Genomic DNA, 15952 nt, shown 5'->3' with positions numbered 1-15952 from the left:
TGAGGACGAAGCATACAAGACCTAGGCACTCATCAGACCTTACGAAAAGTTGCTCTAATTCTTCTTTTGGAGCGCTGAAATGACAACTGATCAATCAAAAGTGCCTGAACATGCACACTCTTTAAAGCACTGCCTGTGAGGTTTCAGTAACAATTTCTTCAAGTATAGCAATAAAAACAGCAATGCACAGAAAACATGTTTATTTTCAGGAATGAAACTTGGCAGTTTTCACTAGATGAGACTTCTTGCCCTGTGCCTTCAGAGGTCTTCATCCGATGGGCTTGACAACGCGACACTTTGAAGACATTCTGTAGTAATAGAAAGCAGCATATCTTGAAGCACAAGTGAATTTAGAGTATCAATAAGAATATTAAGACAATAACAGCATGCCAGATTTGAAAGCATAAAATGAAAATTATATTACCATAATGTGCAGGTACGAACTAGCCATTATATAATGGTGAAAATGATTTATATAGTTCATGCTTGCATACACATCAAAATTCGAGTAAGGAAAGAAAATTATTTAAACTATAACAGCAAAAGTATCATATGTTATGATAGCTTCAACAGCACAGATAATAAAACTCACCCTCATGGTGAGTGCGAGAAGTTCTTAAGCGCTGCTTCTGGAGCTTTTCCCCAGCATGCCGAAGCCACACTTTAATCACACACTCGATGTCATTTTTTTTTGTTTCCGGAAAATTTCGCCTCACGGCCTCTGAAAAAGTACAAAGTTCATAAAACAGGAATTACACAAACATAATACATTAATATAATGCTACATAGGTTGTTTGAAGAAGTACCTCTAGTCAGCATGATCGACATTTTGATAGGTGGGCACATCATCATTAAAGGTCCTTGCCATCCTTCCCCATGTTAATTTCAAGAGTACTGACATTGACACTATGTGTTGCATTACAAGAAGAACACCACGAAGAAGACATCATTGTAACTTTTTTGAAACCTAGCATGCAAAGAATGATGAGGCGCCTTTGACGAAAATACGTCCATGTATGAAAATGTTGACCAGCTTGTCTTAGGTACTTATTCCTGTTTAGAGATCCTCAGTGATCACTATGAGCTTCCATCTGTTAGTTTTCATCTGTACATAAGATTTCCACTACAGTTAAGAATGCCTAGTAGTGCTACCTGATAATAACTTCTGCAAGTAGTGAATGCTTGCGTATGTGTGCCATGCAAGTATACTAGTGTGCTTGAAGAAGCTGCAGGGTTTCTTACTGACAACAGATATTTCATGCTAAAAATTTTCCACGTTTAAGCACATAATTTTAATTAGCAAGCATCCTAAAAAATTTAATGCTTTCATGAAAAGATTGTTCTTTTGCTATTGACTTCAAATGAAAGATAATGTGGATAACAGACTTAGAAATGTCTGTACTCAAACACGGCTCTTGCAGCACATGGTGTTGTGAAACAAATTACTCACTGCAAATGACATCTGTGACACCTAGATCCACAAACTTCCTTTTGCCTTTTTGGCCTGCCCAGCTGAACTGCACAGCAACCTCAAGGCTTAGCAGAAGCTCCAGCATCCTCCTGGCTGCTGCCCCAAAAGTTGAGCCACCAAGGCCAGCAAGCTGCTGTATCTGTACAGTTTTGAGGTCATTATTTTTTTTAGAAGAGTAGCTTAATGCAGTGACTAGAAAAAAAAATTATAGAAAAATATAATGAATGACGTACAAGCTTTAGCTTAATGTTGCCATCAGCAGCAAGTCTCCCCTCAAGACTTAGAAATTGGTCAATATCCTTGACCGGTGTCAAAACCACATCATCATTTGTCTCATCTTGAAGCCTCACTGTTGTGTTGAAAAGGTGCTGCTGCATGGCATCAGCAAATACGACATGGCTTTCAGTTTTCTTATGCCTCAGAGGACGGTGTGCCTGCTCAGCAAGCCTGTTGCAAAGTTGCTCCAAGGGAAGGTCTGGCTTTCTCAGCATTCTCTTTAACGAGGACATATGGTTTTCAAATGGGAAGGCACTCCATGAGTCCAAGGGGCCAAGGTGTGTAACATCATCTGCCAAATGACACAGGCCATGCACATTGTGTGAAACATGCTCTTTGCCATAAATGCTTATGAATGTCCGGATAAAAAACTTGAGCATGTTTCCGGCATACTCTATCTCACTTGCAGGTGCAGCTGGTGTGGAAAGAACAGAGATCCCCACATGTAAAGCTAAGAAGTTCTTGTACATGTGTGCAGGAATCAGTGATGACAAAACAACGGGTCCTCCATATAAAAGAAAAAAGCGAAACTCAGTCGCTTTCCACCGATCAAGTTCAGCAATGCTCCTCGGCTTTCGGCTAAAATCACATGGAACACACCGTGCAATTTGAGAATTTTTTTCCGACATCTCAAGACGCACTTTGCTTCCAAGTCTGGTCACTTTTGGGCCACGTACCCACAGTGTCAAGAGCTTGTTCATGACACCCAAGCACACAAGGTGCATGTAATCTAATGGTATATCTTTCACTAGGTCAAAAGGAAGTTCCTCAAGAATACTTTCGCCTGTGTGATGCTCCTCCTGGACTTTTAAGCGAAAGCTGTCATCTGTTCGCTTGCGAGCATTGACGTTTGGGAAGCACACCCTGCCCTCACAGTAGACACCTTTTACGTCACATTTGGTGCAGCTGTAATAGCCTGTGTGGCTTCTGACATATAATACAAATGCCTTTGCTGGTGCATCACATATGAGGGCATACAAGCTAACAGGAATTGCAGTTTCTCCAATGGTAATCCCTGTTGTGATAGCAGCATTTATGTCACAAACAAATGGTCGCAAAAAATCATTCGCGTTGTTGGGCTTGCTGCTTCCGAAAAAAACACCCACTATAAATGGTGCTTTGTCCTCCAAATTACTTATGCGTCCCAGTATGCACCAAAATTGGCCCCGTGAACTTTTTGAAACCGGCAGACCGTCAATGTTGAAGCTAAGCTTCAAAATTCTTGGTAGTTCTGCACAATCTTGCAGCACTCGCTGTAGGCCTGCACTGAGGCCGAAATGATGGTATTTCCCGCCGGCCAGCTGCAACACTTCCAGGCACTTCTTGGGCGTCTGTAACAATGCCCTTGCAGTTGAAGGGAGCGCGCTGAAGCATTCGTGGGACTGTAGTACTCTCAAGAGCGATGTAACTGAAGTGTGCGATGCGCGAGATTGTAAGGCCCACGCTTGCAGTCTCTCACGAAAGGCCAGCAAGCTGTCCACACTGCCGCGTTCACAAACTTGCTCTTCGTTACTCCCAGTCGGTGCCAATTCGAAAGAATCCCTCTGCCTCACCTGCGAGGTCGCCGAAGTCGAAGCCGCAGCGCTGCTGTCATGGAAGGCACGCCGTTCGAAGTCTGTGTGATCGTGAGGCACAGAAACACTGCAGCCGCTGGGGTAGCACGCGTCGCCAGAAATCAAAACGTGTCCTTGGGGCACATCCGTTTCTGGAACGATCGAGGAGTGTGCCGAAGGCCGTTCTCTGTCATGAACACAAAGGCGACGATGGCCGTCTTCGAGGTCGACCGCACAAGCCTCGGAGGGCAAGTCGCTCTCTCTTTCGGCGTTGCGGGAATCTCGGTCAACGTACCGCGTGTCATTTATGACATCGGCCTCACTGTCAATAAGCTGAAAACTAGCATTGACGCGCCGATTAATTTCACGCCGAAATTTGCGATCCGCGCTCTCAGCCATCTTGAACAGCACAGAGCACAGTAGAATGGTGGCTAGACCAAAGAACACCCACCACCAGAACACGTTGTTAGGCTAGTCAGTTGGTTTGTACATACATACATGAATAAGCAGTAAAGATATACAGCGCGAGGCTGAAAATCAACTGTCCTCTCTTTTTTTATTTATTTACCTTTGCGGCTTACAACTTCAATATGAAAATTTAACAGAAGACACTCACCTGGCATGCTTACGATTCTTTGAGGGCTTCTGCGAGAAGCTTCCTCTATGGCGAGAAGTGTTGTATTGGAATGTTGACTCGACCAATGACTCGACTTGACTTACTGCAGGCCCATAATGATGATGATGATAGTTGCGTCACTTTAAAATGGGTAAACAGTGTCGTAGACATCCAGATTTAAAAGCACCTTGACTGCGCATGGTGACCGCATTAAGGTACTGCTTTTTTTTTGTTAGCACCACCACAACTTCAGTCGCCCATTCGTTTTCCCACAGCGTTCTAGTTCCAATGCTGCTCTATTCACGATAACCTAGGCCAGCCCAGTCGTCAGCATGGTCAGTTGTCGTCTGCTCGATGGGACCGTGCGGCATTGCAACACTGGACACTCGAGAATAACGTGCTCGCTATTCACAGTTTTCACGCCTGCATTCATTTTGGAGCCGACACCGTTTATACTCGCACCAAACTTGGTCTGCCGCACGTGCGTTCATTGGGGAAACGGGTCAGACCACAGTCAGTGCGATATAATTCCGTATGCACGTCGGCGGTAGATCACGACCAACGAAAACGTGCAGGCAGAAAGTTTGGCCTACGATCACTTACAAAGTAAATAAATAAATAATAAATAAAAGAACACGTCTTTCTCGTGTTGGCTTGAAGTGCTTCCTCGTGTAACTATCTCATTTTAATGATCGAGAAGTACTTTACTATTATGACTCGAAAGTAGGCATACGAAATCCCGTGGACTTATTCGTTAACAGCCAGAAAATTAACCAAACACGAATTGCGAAAGCTGCATGCACCTACGAAACATGCATATCCTCAAAACGTCCTCGAGCAGACGATATCAGGACAATTCTTCGTCCTTAAAAAGGTCTCAAAGGGGCATTTTGGGGATAATCCTGCAAGTGTCGACTAGAGGACCAAATGAGGACGTCCTGAAACTGCCGAGGACGTTTGTACCATATGAGGACGACCTCAGGTCGTCGAGTGTTGTCTGGGAGGGAATGCCGGCGCATCCAACAATTCGACATTTACGTACTGGACTTGCCCTTGTCAAGACAAGTTTAGATGTTGTGGGAGAGTGAGCAAACGTTCACACACACGCTACTAAAGGAGGCTGTTGCTGTCCTGACAAAGAATAGTGCACCTGATTGTCGAAACCTTGCATTTGGCATCATTCCTTATTCAACAATTCATAATCGCGAGAAAAGATATGCGTTTACTCTTAAGACAATAATAGATGTTTCATGTCACCACGTGGACATTCAATTGCAGCTATGCTACATTAATGAATTGCGCAACTTCAGACTTGCGTCATGTTCAGTAACCGGCCACCGACTCACACATACGGACTAGCGGAAACTGTTCACTTACACTTTCCAAACCATTCCTTCCTTTTTGAATGCAATGCTGCTCACTCAAGTTTATAAGGCAGACATCACATGTGCGTCAAGCGTGGCTTCCTGTACGAGCATAAACCGATCGGCCCATAGCACCAACACAACACAGCTTGCAAATTACTGTCTTTCCAGTTGTCAGTCCAATGTCCCTAATTGTTTGCGACGACAGAAATTTGAACTCGTTGTTCGCAGGATAAAGGAATAAACTCGGGGTGCGCCAATCACGCAAGGGGGTACACACCGACCTTCGTATCTTAAACACTTGCTCATGTGCGCGCTTACCCACCAACCTTCTTTTATTCCGTGTCCTTATGTCAGGCCTACACCTTCGTATGACCAGAAAGATTGCCAGCATCGGCGTACACTAAAATGTCACGTAAATTTATATGAAGAAGAAAATCTATAAACAGAGTTTCTCTCGAGCAGACATCATGACAGCGGACTTGTCATCCTTAAGGCTATAATTGTATTTCAGTCTTTCAGAAAACAAGCCTGCTTGTCGAAACGCCGCCTCGAAACAACTTTGCTAAAACTACTGATTAAGCGAGTTGGTTCATGATTATTTTCAGTGTTTGTGTGTGTGTAAACAGCGATTAAAGAATGGGAATTAACAACCCCTGTTCACAGGTTTTTTACTGCAAGCTTCCATCCTCCCCTTTCTGACGTTTCTTACAAAAAAGTATAGGGACACTAAGTTAATAGACTGATAAATGAGTACCTGATAATTCTCTATCGTTCCTGTTCCGATCATACGACTATTAGAACAGAAAAAATTAAGACTAGGTTTAATGTTCTGAGTTTGGCGAACAATCTTCGACACGTGCACGTCGCTTTATGTTGCGTCGCTCCTTGTGTACTTGGCCGCATTGGCTGAGAACATTTCTTTGAAACTTGCTACTTCAGACCTTGCATCTACTAACACAGCAGTCTTAGACATTACCTGAGGCCGTCAAAGTATGACGTCACTGCTAGCCGATGCGCGAGAACTTAAGGGTAGCATCGCCACCTTTACAATCTCTTATAGTTTCGAGAATTCCTTCGCTCACCGGACGTCCTCTCGTAGTACGGGTGATGTTGATAGAATTGACTTACTCCTAAATTGTTATTATGTTCAGAGTCATTTAAAATTAAGTGCGAATATAAAAGGATTAATATAACATTCGTCCACTGACGTAACTGCGTACCTGCAGCGTTAGAGCGCCATTCGCCTCGGCGAGGGCTTTCATCTCGAAAAAATCTTTCTTTAGCTTCTCTAGCTGTGAATGCAAATTACTGTTCATTTCTTTCAGCCTGCTGCACTTCCGCCGCAACGTCTTAGTTGCCGCGACCAGGGAGCGCATCTTCTTCAAACCGATCGACGTTTGCGACGTCATGGAGCGCCGCACTGGCCTCTTCTGGTGTTCCCCTTGTATAACTGAACTACAGTCCTCCATGTTGTCCTGACTTGATGGAAAATTCAACCACTCGGCCTCTTGTGCAGTTTCAATTGGGTTTTCAGAACTATATACTTCCCCAGGCTCCGCTGATGCTCGCTCTTCTTGAGAAGAATCTGCGTTGGACGTTCCCCTGTTAAGCCGAAAAAATAGCGAAGCATGACAGATATATTGTCCCGCTAAACGCATAAGGGAATACTGCTAACATTATTCTTATCCGTTGTTGTGTTAGACTTCAAGTTTTACTTACAGTATTTTTACTTGTATGGGTGCCAGCGTTGTTTCCCCCTGCGTTCGTTTTAGCCGCTTTTTCCGCGGCATTGGATCTTGCCCACGTGGATCAGGAGAAGCGGGAAATAAGGAAGGCACGGCTGTGGGCTTCAACATCTTCCTTTTCGTCACTGTTCTGTAATCTTCAGCGGTAAAATGCAGGCTGCATACCTTCGACCGGTCGCTGGGCTCCCAGCGATGCTTTCCTGAACCTTCATCAAAGGTAAAGGCGTATACGCATGGCTAGCAAGATTGCAAAATAACAGTCCATAACACCTTTTTTGTAATTAATTTTTCCAAAATGTAACAAGCCAAATGGGGAGGTTAAGAAAAAGCATAGCCACGATTTTATTCTGGGGAAGTACCTGTATACCCATTTAGTGCATTTTCATATTTTCTCGCAGCCTTTGTAAATGTCTTTTTAGATGACTACATTCGTCGATTGATGTTTAGTGATGGTACGTGGTCGAGTCCAGTGGCATACTTGAAGCCCTTTATTCGAAGAGCTCATTGGCTATACAAGGTTTCATAACAAAGCTGAATTTCCTAATGGCTGCTCAGTAACGAAGCGCGACCCAATACGACAGAGCCGAAACCGAGGCGCACTTGAGCGCCTTGGTCTTGGTTTAGAGCGCAAACCTCTAACCTGTACAATGACTCCGCCGTTGACGACGATGACTTCAGTGGTTTTTGTTCTTTTGCATTCTCCAAAACGAATCTTTGTCATGCATGATGTAATCTCAGATGCAGCACGCACATAAATAGAGTATCTGTCGCTGATTATTCCAGGTTCCTCATTTCGGTTTCACCGGCTGGGTCTCTTAACCCTCACAGAGCCGATGGGCTCATTGCACGAAGGACTTCAATTATGTCATTATACCCGACCGCCTGCCAGCCCTATATAGAGTGAACAGTTAATCGCCACATTTCGTTACCGGCGTAACGTTTCTAATTACCTTAAGTAAGCTTATACAGAAACGAACAAAGCTGTATGGGAAGATAGAGGTTTGAGATGAGAAATACATTTGACCAAATTCGGTCGCTAACTTCAGTGACACCCAGTGTTCAAGAGTTGTCCATCGCTAAACACACACACACACACACACACACACACACACACACACACACACACACACACACACACACACACACACACACACACACACACACACACACACAGAGAGAGACAAACTGTGGAGGCAGCACGTAAATATTTCATATCATTAATTTTTTTATGGATTTCGGCGGCATTTGTTGAGGCAGCCTTCGGGAAGGGTGCTCGAACCCCTCGCAACCCACCGCTACGCATTTTTACATAATTTACAGATTTCGTATATTTACTTTTTTCTTGTGTGCTATATTTAAATTTCTTGGCACTATTTGTGGAGCCTGCCATATTAGCCGCGGTACTTTAAAAAAGCTTTCATGTTTTTTAGCTCAGTGAATTAGCATAACACACGGAAATAAAGTTTACTAAAGCACCCTGGTGCTTCTTGCTAGCTTGCAACTCGTTCTGAATTGAAACGACTCTCAAAAACACAAGACTCACCTTTTCTTCCAATTGCCTCGATCCATTCTTCCCGTATGTCTGTGGCAGGAAACTCGTGAAAACTTACTTTACTTTGTTTGCCTTGTTCCGATTTGCAATATGGCACGCAGCAATACACCATACTTACATTTGAGGTGTCAGCTCATCTAAAAAAAAAAAAAACTGCACGCGGCCACTATTAGAGCTGACTACTGCAGCTATCTGCCGTCTGCAAGTCATGCACACGACCTACTGTGTTTCTGCGTATCTTCTGCAATTTGTGTATGCGTATCGTCTGGAACCATCGTGATTCAGTGTGAACAATGAATGCCTAACAATAGTTTTTTTATCTCGTTGGACTACGTTTTCATTCAAGAAATATTTTCATAATAAATTTTCCTTCATTTGTAGAAAAGTTCCCGTCTGCTTGCCACTGTGACCCTTTGTGTGCTTTTTTTACGGTTCTATTTCTGCTTCAAACGTCCACACGAATGCAGCCAACTCTGACGAGGAATCATATCGCTTTATTTGCCATATTTTACACATTCATACACAATTCATGCACAATAAGAACGATTTGCACTGCCACAGCGATGGCTGAAGCAGACGACAGCGAACAGGTGCTGCCTAGCGCCACGCCGCTCGTAGGTGACGGCCCTAGCGGCAGAAGGTATGAACTAGAACGTGGGCGCTGGAAGAGGTGCTCTCTGGGCAGGTCAGGAGTGTAGTAGGTCATGATCTCAAACGCAGCAATCTTTTGTTGTCCAGTTTCGGAGTAAAAAATTAGCCTCGATCGCAGCGATGTGCTATTGTTTAGCAATGGCCGCTGGCGCTGTGCCATAGAGAAAGAAGAAGACAAGAGCGGACACTCCGCGAAACCTGGCCTCAGGAAGTGCGTCACGACTACGTAACGAACTAGTGCTCCCACCACACGTCAGAGGGCGCAAGCGCAAAAAAAAAACACAGTTATAATCAATGCAACAGAATTGTTTTCACAAATTAATAATTACACGCCCAAATTTGGTATGTTCTTTATACATAAAAACGATTTATTCAACACACCTTACGCGATTATTTTTCTTCAGCCGTACTGTCATAAACACCATCCACCCAGCGACAAGCCCATGCATGACTGGCAGCGAGAAGCTTTCGTCGCTTTCGTCAACGTCGGCTGCGTCGGCGTTTTCAAGCGTGAGATAACAGGTGAGGCACGTTTTCAAGCGAAGCTTGTTGAATGACATGTTGTTGGTCTTGTTGGGTCATTTTTTCAGAAAACGGTTACGCCTGCGCGAAAAAGACACCATGCAACAAACATAGAAAGATGCACACACACACGTTGCGCTTCGTGTGTGCGAGTTTGTTTCTTACGTGGCGTGTCATTCACGCAGTTGTAACCTTTTTCTGAAGCTTGTAAGGACTGGGAGGTTCGCTAAAAAGAAAGTTTGTGGCTCTATGCGGCGGTTAGACGGGAACATTGTGCAACGTATGCAGTATAGAAAAGGCGGCACGGCGTCAAGCCGAGGCGACGCGTGCTGCGTCTGCCACGGACGCGAGCGTCTGTGCGCTGAGCATAGCTGGGCAGCTAGGTCGTAGGCTCGGTGCAAAATATTGAGAAGCGTTTGTTGGGCCTCGCATGCTTCACGACGCATTTCCCGAAGGCTCGGAACACGAATAATTCTTGGTGTGCCGGAGGCAAATCTGGACTAGCCAAGTGGCCATCATCTTCGTTTCTTCGCTAGCCTTGTGCCACTAGTGCAAGCTGCCCACAAATTTTTTTGACGTTTCCAATATAATTTTACCGCACAAATTTCAACTACGATTTTTCTTCCCAATGTACTGCTGATACTGCGTACGCACGAAGGTGTTCTAATGTTCCCAGGCCGCGATACCATTGCATTACAAGGGATAGCGGCCTGGAAACTTCTGATGATCTTTGTTCGTGGTCTTGACGTATATCTTTGTAAGTCAGAGTTTTATGGGTCAGAGATGTATCACTGGTTTTGTATTGTGCATTGATTAGCTAATCATTCAAAGGGGTTTGCTGGTACACTTATGACGTGCACATATCTTTTTTGTAATTTGACAGCGAAGCATCCACTTACTAACATTTTCAGACCGCGCTGACGCCATGCCGTCCGGCGGTCCAAGCTACGGCAGCTACTGCTGTGTATCGTGGTGCTTCAACAATGGCAGAACCCACAAGAAGCCTGGGACGAGTTTCTTCCGCGTACCACGGGACGGCAGGTGTGTTAAAGCTTTTGTATGGTTTGCATGTCTGTAGGCTTACTGTTCGTACTTGCTAAGTGAGGGTAACAATAAAAAATCACTATTCAAGCACTTCCCCTTTCAGCTGATAGTTCATTGCCAATGCAGGATGAAAGCATGGATGCAGTATGCTGGACGCGATGATCTCCTGAGTAAGCCGGCCAGCCTATTGTACGCAACGTACAGGGTTTGTAGCGACCATTTTACTGCTCAAAGTTTCATGGACCCTGGGCACACAAGGCTTACAAGAATGGCTGTTCCCAGTGTGCAACCAGCTGCACCATGTAAGTGATTGACTGAAACTCAAATATGTGCAATAGCAGCCACTTGTATTGAATCAGTGGCGACAGTTAACCGTGAAGATCTCTGTAGCCGATAGAGAAACCTCACTACAGAAGTAACACTTGGAAAGTCTTAAGTTCTGTGAATTGTGGGCTATTACCTTCCTAACAGCAGCTTTACATTTCTGTCATTTTTTGATGCTCTGGACCTGCGCAACTTGTTTTGAAAGACTTTAAAGGGCTATTTCACGTTATCTTCAAGCCTGAGTGCACATGTACGTATACCTTTCATCAGTGAAAGCTGCCACTGTTGATAATTCCAAAAATCACAAATTACTTGTTTCCTAGTTGGTGCCGTCTCTTTTCTTCCACGTTCGACCAATTTATGCGTTTGAAAGAGCTGTTTAAGCTTCCCCATGCTACAAGCTTTGTAACTTGTACCAACTGCACATATATGCAGGTTCTCTGAGCGTCGCTTCAAGTAGTGACTGTGACATGGCTGCAGAAGCTGCACTGCAAGGTGCGGATGAGCTTCAGTTTGTGTTATTATAAGCCTCTTACTGACACATTGTCGTAATTTCATCTCTTCAGGACCTGCGGTAGAGGCTTCAGAAAGCGGCTCCCACACATTGAGGTGCCCCGATGAACAGGGTGCGTTCAGTGTCGCGATTTCTTTTTTTTTTTACCCAAATTGACTGTTGACCAAACCTCTGCAGGTGGCAGCTCCCTTGTAGCTGGTGAAAGAATTTCTGATGATTTCGTCTTGCCGGAGAAAACCTTAACCAGTCGTTCAGCTGTCACAAAAGGAACTTGTGTGGCCGGTAAGTTGTATGTTCACTTCAACACCAGAGTGGATTGATATAGAGACTTCCGCAGGCCGCTCGCAAGATTGTTCCGACAGCATTGTCCGAGGCACTGAACAAGCTTCACAAGACCCTCCAGAAGACGTCTCCGCCAACAGCTCCACGCCTGAGTGCCTTAGAGAAAATGGTGACTATGCTTTTATTGCAGCAGTTTTTAATGTGCTATTTTATGTTTAGGACATTCTGAGGAAACTATCCTCAAAAGGACACTACGTGTGCACTTACAAAATGTAAGGGTGGGCTCTCAGTGATTTTCATTTTTTTTGTGCATTGTCAACATTGTGAATGGTTTGTTTTTAGGTAGTGGAATCGAAAACTTTGTACCACAGAAAGTTGTGCACCTTGGGTCTGAAAGAGCGAGGAAAGTGCTCGTATGGGATTAGTTGTTCTTCGCTTTTACATCAATTTTTTTGTTTATTGCAGTGCGTTCCTGTGTGCCAGCGACAATGTCTCCATCAATGAAGTACAAGCAAACCATTAAACATCTGCAAGCCAAAGTAGCAGCACAGCGGAAAACTATCAAAAGACTGCAGAGACAGCCTCACCAAGCACCGTCATCGACTACGAAGGCCCTTGAAGTTATCCGACCGCACGTCACCGAGGAGGTTTTTAAACTTCTTTCTGCACATGTTCGCTTGAGGCCCAAATGCAAGGGCAAGCGGTTTCCCGTGTGGTTCAAGAAATTCGCTCATCACTTAAACTTCCGAGGTCCGCGAGCATACCGATTTCTGGCTCCGTATTTTTCTTTGCCCTCCCGGCGTTCATTAAGGAGGTGGCTAGCTAATGTAAAGATGACTCCAGGCATAATTCCAGGAATCCTTTCTTCCATTGCAACAAATACTCAAGCTTGGAATGAACGGGACCGAGTGTGCGCTTTAGTTTTCGACGAAATAGCACTCAAAAAGAATTTGTACTATGATGCTTCAAGAGACGTTGTCCAGGGTTTTACAGATGATGGCACTCATCGCACTTCAACCATCGCTGATCGAGCACTGGTTTTTCTTCTTGTTGGTGTTTCGAGAAAGTGGGTTCAACCGGTTGCTTTTACTATAGGGCACACATCAACACCATCATCTGTTATGCATAACTTGCTGGTGTCACTCATTTTGGAGCTTAGGAGCATTAATATTGCAGTGAAAGCAGTCATTTGTGACCAGGGCAGTTCAAATGTAAGTCTCGCTAACCAACTAAAAGTGACTGTAGCAAAGCCTTTTTTTGAAGTTAATGGTGAGCGGGTATATTACATTTTTGATGTTCCGCATTTAATTAAAACAACGCGCAATAATGTCCAAGCACACAAGTTATACATTGGGGATGACATCGTTAACTGGTCGCACATTGTAAGCCTTTACCAATCCTCACATGAGTTGCGGTTGCGATTGGCTCCAAAGTTGACTGAACGGCACGTTCATCAGAAACCTTTTTCTAATATGAAGGTCAGCAGAGCAACTCAGGTCTTCAGTGCATCAGTTTCGATTGCTATCACGGCAATGGTGTATGCGAAGGTGCTGCCTGCCTCGGCCATCACTACAGCTCAATTTGGTGATCGTATGGACAGGATTTCTGATGCCTTGAACAGCTCGAGTAAAAAAAGAACTTCGCAAAAGCTGCGGCATGCAATAATGAAAAATGATTCAGAGCTGATTGACTTCCTCCGAGGCCAGCTTCCCTGGATTGCATCATGGCAGTTTGTTGGCAGACGTCAACCACAAACCATCGTAGGTTGGCAAATAACAATTCAGGCAATTTGTCAACTATGGGACGACCTCTCCAAAAATTACAATTTTGAATACCTGTTAACACGCAGGCTTCAACAGGATCCTCTGGAGAACATATTTGGCCACATTAGGCAAAAACAGGGTTGCAACACCAACCCCAATGTAGCACAATTTATTTGTGGCCTGAAGCACATCTGCATAAGAAAACTCTTCAAGCTGTCAGAATACGGAAATGTCGAGGATGATGAATGTGACCTCCTCCAGGAACAGCTGTCGCCATTCTCCCTCACCAGTGCGTCTCTTGTGGATAATGAGGAGTGTGCACAGCCACAGCCTGACGACTTTCCCGCTCTAGACGATCTCTCTGAACTTGCGACAAACATTCACTCCCATATTATCGATGACTCCGCTGCATATTATGTAGCTGGTTTTCTCATCAAACACTTCCTTCGGAATGCATGTGACGGTTGCAGTTGCCCACAGTTACTGAAAGACGACAGTGAGACGCTTAAGGGTACCCACCAGTATTTCACAATGCTCAAAGCATACCACGTCCCCAGCAAACTTTTTGGGAATCTCACTGTGCCATCAGAAGCAGCTTTTGCATACGTACAACAACTTGAATCTCGCTTTCTTGCCATAATTGAGGCCACTGCACATCACCTGAAAGTGTGCGATGTTTTGTATCACCATCTGTCAAGTGTTGGCGATTTTCATTTCTGCTCTGCTGGGTGTCGCGCTAAGTTTCTGAAAATGTTTTGCCGGGTTCGTTTATGTTGGCATGTGCGTTTTGTGAACCGAAACTTAGACAGGGTTAGGTTCCAGTCTTCAATCTCGGGCATGCAGCTTGACAAGTTCAAAGGTTAGCAATTAGCGGCGGGTTTACACTAAAGTATTGGAGTTGAGCCGAATCCTGCAATAGCTTTGTTATGTTATTACTTCGTTACAGCAGACTTCATTATGGTCTTATATGCTTATATTCAGTTCAACTGGACTAACCACTCCTTCGTTGCATTCATTGTTTTGGTTACCCGCTATGAGGAGTACAAACACTGTGTATTCGCTCGAAGTGATTTGCATAACCTTAAAAAGAATGTTGGGCATCCTGTCTGTATTTTTTGTAGCAAATACGGGCGAACTGTACACTTTACTGTGGGTCGCTTGGTCACTGTGTATGCTTTATCTCTCCAGCTCAAGTAATATATCGATAACAAAACCGCTTGTTGAAATGTCTTCGAGCGGGTAAGGAACACAGTATGAAGTGGGCATGGTTCATGTTATCACGCTTTTCGTATTTTAGCTTCTCATCAACCTCCTCATCTTGCCCATCAAAATTTTCAAAAGAATACCCAAACTTGTAGTGTTTGATGGGGCTGCGGACGCTGCCATTTTATTTTTATATAGCTTGTGAGTGATAACGTACGATGTAGAGCCTTTGTGAAAAATAATGAGCCAAAGTGGTTTCCTTCTGCTATTTATTAGCCCTGTAATACCGCTCTCGTAGCACCAATTAAAGTCCACAATTCTGGATAAAGTGATGACTACAATCTATTTTAGCTCGCAAGCGTCACAGCAACACCCAAACGCAAATCACTTGGGATCTTAAGTTTTTGATGAAGGCGACGCATAACAAAAGCCACAAGACCTGCCAGTGTTGTAGCATAAAGTTTGTCTTTCACGTAGTGAGCAAGCTGCAAAGCCCTACCTTTCTGAGGACAAGCAGGCATCAAGTCTGCTTTTTTTCATTTTGGACTAGCTGTTCTTAAGCACAGCCAGCACACTGCACCTTTGCCTTTCTGTTATATTGTGTCGTGTGGTTTCTGTGCGCTCTTTTTTTCTATGCATTATTTCAGTTAAGCCCAGGCGTGATTCGCGACTTCATTGCTGTGTATATGTCACTTCTTCCTTCTTCATCAGCATTGTGCGCTATGTTTTTGCCATAGATCCTTAGTTACCCACTGGCCCGGTGTGTCATACTTCACCAGTTTCTCGGCTTCTGCCAACTCTAGCGATGTGTGCGTTGTCTGTGTTCTCTATGTATTTGTTACAATATTTGTTACAATTTATTTGTAAGGCGAGATGCATTTGTTGTCTACCTTTGTCATATTGTGCTTTTTATATTCTCATACTCTACCTTGCCTTTGAATAAAACATTGCGGATGCTCTGTTTCTTTGACTGATATATACATTGATCACTTGTTCCAAAAGAAAAACACAAGCGCGATGAATAAAACGATAGTGAATTATCATTACCTGCATCTCTTTTTTTTATAAC

The 15952-nt window shown here is 44.2% G+C and overlaps 2 protein-coding genes across 2 annotated transcripts; one reads left to right on the top strand and one right to left on the bottom strand.

The window, feature by feature from the left end:
* Positions 1-183: 183 nt before the first annotated feature.
* Positions 184-3144, bottom strand: LOC142765515 (uncharacterized). Its single transcript, XM_075866624.1, has 4 exons — positions 1705-3144; positions 1451-1610; positions 593-721; positions 184-308 (listed from the first exon to the last, which is right to left on the bottom strand). The coding sequence occupies exons 1-4, from the start codon at positions 2470-2472 to the stop codon at positions 259-261; spliced, it is 1107 nt and encodes a 368-aa protein (XP_075722739.1). The 5' UTR covers positions 2473-3144; the 3' UTR covers positions 184-258.
* Positions 3145-9659: 6515 nt separating this feature from the next.
* On the top strand, positions 9660-15859 carry LOC142765513 (uncharacterized). The gene is made up of 8 exons (XM_075866617.1): positions 9660-9753; positions 10665-10794; positions 10924-11099; positions 11557-11616; positions 11688-11747; positions 11813-11917; positions 11973-12086; positions 12383-15859. Exons 1-8 carry the CDS (start codon positions 9675-9677, stop codon positions 14542-14544), a joined length of 2886 nt encoding a protein of 961 aa, XP_075722732.1. The 5' UTR covers positions 9660-9674; the 3' UTR covers positions 14545-15859.
* Positions 15860-15952: the final 93 nt, after the last annotated feature.

Source organism: Rhipicephalus microplus, chromosome 6 (genome assembly GCF_043290135.1).
Source record: "Rhipicephalus microplus isolate Deutch F79 chromosome 6, USDA_Rmic, whole genome shotgun sequence".
Taxonomy (NCBI): domain Eukaryota; kingdom Metazoa; phylum Arthropoda; class Arachnida; order Ixodida; family Ixodidae; genus Rhipicephalus; species Rhipicephalus microplus.
Note: the sequence above shows the minus strand (reverse complement) of the source record. Positions and strands in the feature narration are given on the sequence as shown.